This window comes from Pelecanus crispus, chromosome 1 (assembly GCF_030463565.1).
Source record: "Pelecanus crispus isolate bPelCri1 chromosome 1, bPelCri1.pri, whole genome shotgun sequence".
In the NCBI taxonomy this organism is placed as follows: Eukaryota; Metazoa; Chordata; class Aves; order Pelecaniformes; family Pelecanidae; genus Pelecanus; species Pelecanus crispus.
This window is the reverse complement of record NC_134643.1, coordinates 103,494-113,269: the sequence shown is the minus strand read 5'-3', so window position 1 is coordinate 113,269 and position 9,776 is coordinate 103,494. Positions and strand designations below refer to the sequence as shown.

The 9,776-nt window shown below is 44.2% G+C and overlaps 1 protein-coding gene across 1 annotated transcript in view; it reads right to left on the bottom strand.

Annotated features, from left to right (window-relative positions):
* Window positions 1–3,224: 3,224 nt before the first annotated feature.
* Window positions 3,225–9,776, bottom strand: part of GOLGB1 (golgin B1) — a 52,297-nt gene continuing 45,745 nt past the window's right edge. Inside the window, exons 19-23 of the mRNA XM_075706590.1 lie at window positions 7,901–8,059; window positions 7,673–7,770; window positions 6,878–7,012; window positions 4,756–4,861; window positions 3,225–3,503 (exon numbers count right to left, since the gene is read on the bottom strand). Coding sequence (XP_075562705.1) covers window positions 3,369–3,503; window positions 4,756–4,861; window positions 6,878–7,012; window positions 7,673–7,770; window positions 7,901–8,059 — 633 coding nt within the window. The 3' untranslated portion in view covers window positions 3,225–3,368. The remainder of the gene's footprint in view (window positions 3,504–4,755; window positions 4,862–6,877; window positions 7,013–7,672; window positions 7,771–7,900; window positions 8,060–9,776) is intronic.

The following is a 9,776-nucleotide window of genomic DNA, read 5'->3' as shown; positions in this document are numbered from 1 at the left end:
TGGCTCTGTAATCTTCCTGCGAAGCCTGATCTTGCTTCCAGAGATTGTACAATTCCTTTTTCTTCTTCAGCTCCATGAGGAGTTCCCTGTTCAGCCAAGCTGGTCTTCTGCCCTGCTTGCATCACTTTTGACACAGTGGAATTGCCTGCTCCTGTGCATCTGAAAGTGCTTCTTAAAAACTGACCAGCGCTCACCGACTCCTAAGCACTCAAAAGCAGATTCTCAGGAGACACGACACTGCTTAGTATCTCCCTGAATAGCTTAAAGTTTGCTCTCTTGAAATCTAGGGTAGCAACTCTGCTGACCTTTTTTCTCATTAAGCTCAACCATTTCATGATCACTGTGACCAAGACAGCCACCCACCATCACATCTCCCATGAGCCCTTCTCTATTCATAATGAGTCTAGGAGAGCATCTTTCCTACTTTGCTCACTGAGTACTTGTGACAAGAAGTTATCTTCCACAAACTTCAGGAATTTCCCAGACTTGCTCATCACAGCAGTATGGAATTCCCAGTTGATGTCTGGGAAGTTGAAATCTCCCATAAGGACAAGGGCTACAGATCCAGAGATTTCTCCTAATTGCCTATAGAATAACTTATCAGTGCTATCATCCTGGCTGGGCAATCTATAGTAGACAGCCAGTACGACATCCGCTTTGTTTTCCATCCCCCTAATCCTCACCCAGAGGCTCTCAACCACATCATCCCTAACTGTAAGGTCTGTACAGTCAAACCTCTCCTGTACATATAGTACAACTCCTCCACCGGGCCTGCCCTGCCTACCCGTCCTGAGCAGCCTGGAGCCCTCCATCCCAGTACTCCAGTTGTGGGACTCATTCCACCAAGTCTCACTAATACCAATGATATCATAGCTCTGGGAACTGACCAACACTTCCAGTTCATCCTGTTTGTTTCTCATACTGCATGCGTTCATGTACAAGCATTTCAGATGTCCTCCTAAGCCCTCGGTGCTCCCTGGAGCAGCGAATGCTCCCATTAGCATTGCCACCCTCGGGCAATGACATGCAAACCCTTGGCTTACCTTCAGCTCTTCTATTGGTATCCCCTTCCCCCACTGATTCTAGTTTAATGCCCGCTCAATGAGTCCCGCCAGTTTACAAGCAAAGAGACATTTCCCCCATCAGGACAGGTGGATCCCGGCAGGCGCCAGCATACCTTATGTTTTAAAGTCTCCCAGGGTTATAAAAAACAAAGTTCTGGTGGAGGCACCAGTCCTGGAGGCAGGTATTGATGTCTTGGGCATGCCTGTTTCTTCCAGTGTCTCTCCCCATTACTGGGAGGATTGAGGAAAACACTACCTGTGCTCCTGAATCTTTTCTGAAGAGGACAGTATGTTTTAACTAGTCCCATCTAAGTTAGTAGCATGCTTCCAGCTTGCTGTTGCTAACTCCTGTGTCTTTCCTGGGGTTGCACAACTCTTAACAGGGTGCAGCGTTCAGTCAAATGTGCCTAAATGCAAAGAAAAGTAAATGCAAGAAGATCTTGTTTTATTGGAATTGCTTTCACTACTAAAGTGCTATTTCCTTCTTTTGTCATTGCAGCAAAAGCTGAAAAAGGCTGAGAGAGTGAGTGAGGGGAAAAAGGTCATCTCCATAGGTATTCAAATAATATGAAGAAACAGAGCTTCTGCAATCAAAATACAAGGAAGTGTACAGAAAAGTGACCTACAGTCCCATGGTGGTCCTGTAAAAGGTATGATACAGCAGCACTATACCCTCAAGAGACCTCTGACATTTACATGACAACATTACACAAATTCCATCTGAAAAATAATCTTTATTATATATACAGGAGCACATGCCCCAGGAAGCTATAGGCAAAGTATTTGGTCACTGAATTTTATATAGTTGAGGAAGTCCATACAGATAATCGAGGGTAGTGCACAAATGGATATATAGTACCAATGTTCTGGACCTGCCAGAGATCCCATTATTTTAGCTACCATGATGAAATCAATCCATCCTCAAACAGGCTTTATTCATTGGCTAGAGAATCTTAAGTTTACTAACAATATCAAAAGAACTACCTCTTTCCCATGGGAAAAATGTGACTGTTAATACTCTAGCAAGAGGCAGATATAATCCTTCTGGCAAGTACTCTGAACAGAACGACCACTTGGTCTCTGACAGGGAACTCGACTGGAACCATCTTCCTTGCATTCGGCATTCTCCCTTTGGAAGAGGGCAGTCTCAATTCCAGGATATATTCAGGAGTTCTTTAGAAAACACAGCTTTCCATATATCCTGTAAGATCAAGTCCATTTGCATCAGTTTGCTTTAGATTCAAACAAGTCCAATGACCAGCACTAGCTTTCTACAACAGACTTTTCCTAAAGCAGAGATGCCAGAAGGTTTCAGAACTCTAATCCCTTCCTCACCATAGCGGGGACAGCTTATTTCTGGAGCTTCTGTCTTTGATTTGGGCCCACGTACCACCTTCAACACAGCATGTACAGGTTTTATCTTGTGACAAGGGTTCAGTGGACGAGAATGCAGGAGCGTGACTGCTCTTATTTCAAGAGGTATGCAAACACCTTCCATTGTGCGAGGGGCACAAATGCTATAAACAGCAAAGTTATTAACTTAGAGCTAAAAAGTTTCGTTTCCTATTCCTTTTCAACAACTAAATTACTGACATGATTTTACAGGCTTGTCAGGGCAGACATAAAACTGTTTTTTAAATGGAATGCTCAGCAGGTCCAGATATACTAATTTTGGCCTTTCTTCAGCAGGAGATGCAACTGAGCAGGAAACACGATTTCGAAATTCAATTCACGTCCCTTAAAGTGTCCACAACTTCCTTAGGATATGCATTTCAAACAGCACTGAGCCACAGAGCAAACCTAAAGGATGAAAGAAAGGGAAGCAGCTTCTCTTTCTTATGTCTAGCTACAGGGTTTCCCCAAGCCAACTCAGTGATCCATTCTAAGAGGGGGAAGATCCTGCCGTTCTGAGAAGTGTTGAAGTACTGCAGCAACTCAAGAATATTTTTCTTACTCCTACCACAGCACAATACTATATAAAATGAGTGGTGCTACCTCCAGGTACAGGAACAGATGCCCTCCTTGAAGCTTGTAGTGTGAGGACCCTGGCTCAGAAACTGTACCACTTACTTAAAAACACTAAGGGAATGGCAGATGTCCTGGAAACAGATCCCAAGCATCGGCACTGTCTGCTGCATACTTAGACAGCAAGCAACCTAGGTGCAAGTTGCTGCGTGCAGCTGCTCCTTAAGGGCCGATTTGGAAAAAGGAGGCAGCTGGGTGAAGTGCTACACTGTCGATAGGGAATGCAGGCCCAGGGATTGCACAGAGGGCTGTGGCTCAAGAAAGGGCTGTTATTCCTGTTCATAGGTGGCCTGTAAAGCACAGGAAGAGCAGGACATGGAGAGCAAGCAGATACATGGCCACTAGCAGAGGCAAGTGCGTCCGGGAACGGAAGAGAGAGCGTAACAGGCGTCGTAGTCCAAGGATATTCCGAGTCTGGAAGAGTAAAAGAGAGACCAGTCAGTACCAGGAATGGATACGTCCCCAGCTGCCTTCACCCAGAGCTCTCCGGACCATGAAGACCAAGAAGTTTATTTAAGCTAATGAGCATGAACCTTCCCTAACCCATTCCACTGTCAGATTCGACCTCTAGAGCCAATCCTCAGTGAAATACTCCCCTTCCCGTGCTCTCTGCAGGTTTCTCATGAACCAGGTCTCTCCAATTCTTCTTGAAAAAGGGCAACACAATGCAGAACATCTCCCTCTAACATTTGGTCCCTACAAATTTCTAGCCCCTCCAAGTGAAATATAAACAAATGGATCAATGGTAATTTTCTGCTAGAGCCTTGAGCTACTAGGAATCCTGATTCACTCTTTCACCTAGAACAAGAAAATTATTATGTATTTGTTGTGTTCTTTCACCCTTGTAGCTGGAAGGACTTCTGAAGCTGTTGAACAAGCTGCTGTAGAGTGACCTTACTCTACAGGAGCTCTTTCAGGAGTCCTCAGACAATTTAACATCTACCAGCAAAGTTCGGGTAGAAAGAAAAACCCATCTATTCTAGTAACAAACCCCAAGCATGAGCACAGAGTAGCATCTAGTTATGGCTTTTGCCGTAATTCTGCTGATGCTGCTTTTAAAAGCACCACCCCCAAGTCTTGAAGAGACCAGAGGGCAAACTCTTCAGCAGGGCTTCATCGTTAGCAAAACAGGACAGGTGACTGCCAGACTGTCATTCAGTACAGTGAAAAAGCAGCTCTCCACTTTGGCTCCCAGCCTGACTGACACGGGTTTAAAAGACGAGTGAGGAAAAACTGAGATGGTTGCTAAATGAAAGGGCCGACTCTCCAGACATCACAGATGCTAGGGTCAGTACCACGTATACTTCTTATGCATGAGATTGTACATTGCTTGCACAGACTTTGCCTATTTGCTCACCACTGAGGCCTTGGATATTCCACAAGGAACCTGGGATGACATTTTAGGCACAGACAATGCTGGCCTAATTTTAGTGACTTCTAAAATTTAGTCTGCTTATGCAGACTGTAGCAGAGCTGCAATCAGAACAATATGTGGCTTTTGGCATGGAAAACAGAACCAGACAAGAGCAGAAACCTACACAAACCCAAACAGATTTAAATGTGCCTACAGAAGGATTTAGCTGCTATAGGTTCACAGTTTTCAGTTCACATTTTCTTGCATCAGCCAGGGCTCACACCATTGACAGCTGTGAATGTAAATTCTTACTTTGCTGAAATTATTATCCATGGAGTCAATCAGCAAGGAATGCTCATGATCTGGAGTCATATCAATGCTAGCACTTAAAGAAGATGTCCACTCACTTGACTGCAACCTGCCGCAAAAAACATGAAATTAAATTCAGTTTCTTATGATGGCCCAAACCAACACTGTAGACAAGCTTAGGAAAGGAGGTATTTCTTCAAAAAGTAATCAACCACTGCGAGCAAGCCGTGGCCTCACTTGACATAGTCAGGGAGAAAAGTAAAACCTCCATACTGCACGATGTGCAGATTACCATTCCTCTCCAGTAGGGAGGACAATTCTGCTGCTGGCAATGGAGTCCTTTCTTACCTAATTTATACCCTGTCACTTCAAAACTCATGATTTTTTTGGTGCTGTTTTTTGCCTTTTGTCTTTCAGGAATTTCAAACTCTTTAACTTAACTGAGGTCCCTGTGCTCTACATTTCAAGTAGTGTTCTACAATTTCAACTGAAATTTCATGGTGCGTGACTTGAAAGAAGCCAGGGCAGATTATTTAACTGTATATTTTAAATTCTATGAAATTATTTTGGAAGCCAACTTTGGTCCCAATAGTGCTGGTTCTTGCTAACAATTTTCTAGTGAGAGATATTCAAGATTGATAAGATACTATTAAAGAATGAAATGCAGAAGCAGCACTGTCAAATCTTCGGGCTAGCATTAATTAGTGAAGTGAAATCAGTTGTAAGAGGCTTTCATAGACTTTAATGCTAGAAGGGGCTACAGTTGTCTGTGTAGCAATTACCAGGGAACTTCATCCAGACCATTATTCTTCTGCTGAATCAGCATGTGCGTCAGAAGAAAGGCATTGTTTTCATGTAAAAGACTCCAGTAGTGAGGTTTATTTTAATTACCAGAAAATGCAAGCGCAAATGTGCAAGTGCCTACAACGAAGTTACATGATAAAAGGCACTTTTATAGTCAACAAGGAGAAACATGCATTTCTTAAATGCGACTCACTGCATCCTAATCCTAACATCTAGTCTAGGTCAGCCTCCTTTTCTCTGCTGACTATAAGGGTGTCTGTCAAGTAACCTGAGATACACAGTGTATTAGGCATAAACGGCAAGGTTTTGGTAATGGGGAGTTGCAAGGGAGAGCTGTGCGGCAGGAGGCCATGAAGTGCCCTGTACCAGTCACAGCTGCCTCACTGTGTGCCAAAACTACAACCAGAAGAGCATATGGTGCCTCTGCTCAAACATATTTAACAAAGGGTGGTAGCTATTAGGGGAAGGAGGAAATGAGTAAGAAACAAGGAGCAGAAGAGAGAAATTGCTACATACTGACCCCAGCCTCCTACACTGCCCTTTGCATCACCAAAGGGATTGAGTGTAATGTGCGGTGCAAACAACAGGACTGGATACTAGAAAGTGGGGAGGAGAGGTGTCTAGATTGAAGTTGAGCCTGGGAAAGGTGGGGGGAAGTGTTTTCCCTAAGTGTTTAATTGTTTCTCAATACCCAAAATAATTAGAAGTTTATGTTAATTGGCAATATATTAAAATTGAGTGGCATTTTTCAAGTCAAGACTGTTTTGCCCGTGATAGACAGGTGCTTACTGAGGAGACAAATCCCCTGGAAGTATGAAAACTCCTCTTCTGCCTTCACCCAATTCCCAGTCTCCGAATTATATTTTCCAGTAGTTAATTTAACTCATTGAGAAAGCTGGCATCTCATTTCTAATCAGAATTTGTCTTAATGTCTAGTCAGTTGTCTCATTCTACCTTTGTCTACAACTGAAGGATAGCCTGAACATCAGGAAACACTTTTACTGTAAGGGTGACTGAGGATTGGCACAGGTTGCCCAGGGAGGTTGTGAAGTCTTCATCCTTGGAGATATTCAAAAACCATCTGGACATGGTCCTGGGCAATTGGCTCTAGGTAGCCCTGCTTGAGCGGGGGCACTGGACCAGATGACCTCCAGAGGTCCCTTCTAACCTCAACCATTCTGTGATTCTATGATAGACATGGAACAGTCATTTCTATACCCCCAGTGACATTTGACAGAAGGATGTAATGAAGTGCAGATGAACACAGAGCTAGGGTCACCATATTTCTATGGTGATACTGCCTGTGCTCAAGCTCCCTCACCTCCTGATCTGATCCTGTGCTGCAGAGAGCGCCTCCTCTACAGCAAGACGACGGTCCCGTTCTTCCTCCAGCTGCTCCTCTAAATACCTCAGATCCTGCTTTGTGCTGCTATGTAAATGTTCTGTTTCGGACAACCTGTCAGAAAATAACCAAGCATATGCCAAAAAAGGGCTAATCCATGGACTGTTCTGTTTCTATTGTATTTACTGATGCAGTACGTGAATAGACTCCAATTCCCTTCCACTTCACACAGAACCCTTAGTTATCTTTTATTAATATATTTAAATTATTTGGAAAGCAAGAGAGAAGATAAATCTCTTAAAGCTTCTGTGTCACATCAGGAAGGAGTTCCTTGGCTCTGTTGTCCATGGTCCCACCTTCTGAAAATTATTTTGAAAGGGTATGAGGAATCATGTCCTAGATCTTAGTTCCAGAAGGTTACAAGGAATCATGTGCTATGTCTCAATTTCAAACACCTTCAGGCTAACAGCCTTGAGACCAGGGCCACTGATATACTTAAGCAGTTACTGAGGACCCAGCCCATCAAATCAAAGATGCTAGTTTGGCTAGTGATGGTCAACTGGAATTGCTGCTGCATGTTGTCTCTTCATTTTTTTAAATTCTACCCAAAGAGATAACTAACAACAGCTGTCAAGTGCATATAACAGTTCCTCCACTTCCACAAGGTCCTAGTGTGGAACTGAGTTTTTCCAACACTCTGACAGAGAGTAACAGAAATAGACTCATCACTAGCCCACTAAAATCCCTACACCTGTTTTCTCAGGCTTTCTTTACCTCAGCTGCAACTCCTGCAGTTCTGGTGTGTAACTGCCTCTCTGAGGCTCATTCTTTTCTTGGGGTGCTCCTGGAGCAGCGTCTGTTGCAAACAACTCCTGAAAGAAAGCATGAATATATGGCAGATAGCACTGAAAGAAGAGGATAGAAAGTAGCTACAATGCTGCAGTTAGTAGAGCCATCTGCAATAATCTTTTCCCTCCCTTGCACCAAGAAGACCACCCTTACCATGCCCTTGTCTGCAGACTGCAGCTCCTGGAGCTGCCTCTCAAGCACCAAGCAGCGGTTCAGAACCTCATTGTAGTGCTGATGGCTCTCACAGATGTTCCGACTGCTACCGCGCAGCTGGAGGGAGAGGGCATTCTTCTCCTCAAAGACCTGAGATAGCTGAGAAGAGAACACAACTGCTAAGTAAAGAACTCATATTTTTGCAAGAGCAAAATTGTTCTCTGTGTAACTGAGGGTAAGAATTCGATTGAGAACATGGGAACTGCCACACTGCATGTTACTAGGGTCCAAAGACCACTGATAATCTCCAACAGTAGCTTGTGGCTAAGGTTTCCAGAACAGGAGTCCCAAAACATCAACATGATGTACAGAGTAACACGCCTCCAAAACAAGATTTCTAAAGTGCCGAGATTGACCTAAACCTTTCAGAAATATCACCAATAAATTATGATTTTATATTTTTGCTGTCTCCTTGAATACAACTGTCTTTCTGAAGATTGCTAAACTCTGAGTCTTCCATTTCAATGTGGGAATCAGACTGCTTGTGATTCTGCACTGAAATACCGAAACTTTTTCAAGATCGCAGGCAGCACTGAAGATCACAAGCATGCCTTCCGAAGGAGGGACTTCCTTCAGGAGTCTAGAAAGCAGGAGGCTAGAAAGAACTCCTGACAATAGAAATGGAACCTGGAAACAACTTCCCATAATCTTACTCTCTGGTCCCTCTGTCTGGTCTCCCTCTCTCCCCCATCCCTCCATCCTGCCCCCACTGTCCCCCTGCCAATCTGTCCTCTTCCTCCCCTCTCCCCTTCTCTCCTCCCTCCTCCTTTCTCCTTCTGGTCACTTTAGAGAAAGGGCACTAAAATTCAGTGGCAGAGAAGTTGCTGATTCAGATACTACTGTCACTGATCCTCCTGAATGTGACCTATATATGGCCTGGAATATCCCTCTGGTCCATCCAGGTCAGCTGTCCCAGTTGTGACCTCTCCCTAGCTCTTGGCCACCCCTGACTCAGTGCAGGAAGAGCAGAGTGAGAAACGGAGAAGGCCTTAATGTTGTGCAAGAACTGTTCAGCAATAGCTAATACATTGGTGTGTTATCAACACTGCTTTAGTCACAAATCTGTAATACAGCACCCTGGGGGCTGCTATGAAGAAAATTAACTCCATCCCAGCCAGCTTCAGTACACAGAGCTTTTAACATCACCACCCACAGTATTCACATTTGCAAACTAAGGAGCTACGAGTCAAAAATTGGCTGGACCACTGGACTCAAAGGCAATGATCAATGGCTTGACAGCCAGCAATGAGCAGAATACTCCTGGGGCCTACCTGGGGCACATATTGCTCAACACTGACAGCAATATAAGTTATGACAGAGTATAGCATCAGCAAATTTGCAGCCAATATTGAATTTTGGGGAGTAGCTGACATGACAAAGACCAAAACTTCAATCTGAGGGACCCTGAGAAACTTGAGGATTGGGCCAACATAAATCTCAAGTTCAATAAGGAAAAGTGTAAACTTCTGCACCTGAGGCAAAACCCATGCATCAGTATAGGATGGAAAGAGACAGCCAAGGCAACAGCCCTGCTGTAAAGGACCAGGGAGTTACAGCAGCTGCCCAGCTGAATACAAGCCAAAAGTGCATCCTCATTGTGAACAAGGCAAACTGTCTACGGGGCTACATTAGGAGAAGCAAGGCCAGCGGATTGAGGGAAGTTATTACCTGCTCTGCTTGGTACCAAAAAGACTGTACCTGGAATACTGGGACAGGTTTTATGTCACTCATTTTCACCTGGAGAGGTCCCAGTTGACTGGAGGTTAGCAAATGTGACACCAATCTGCAAGGAGGACCAGAAGGAGGATCTGGGGAA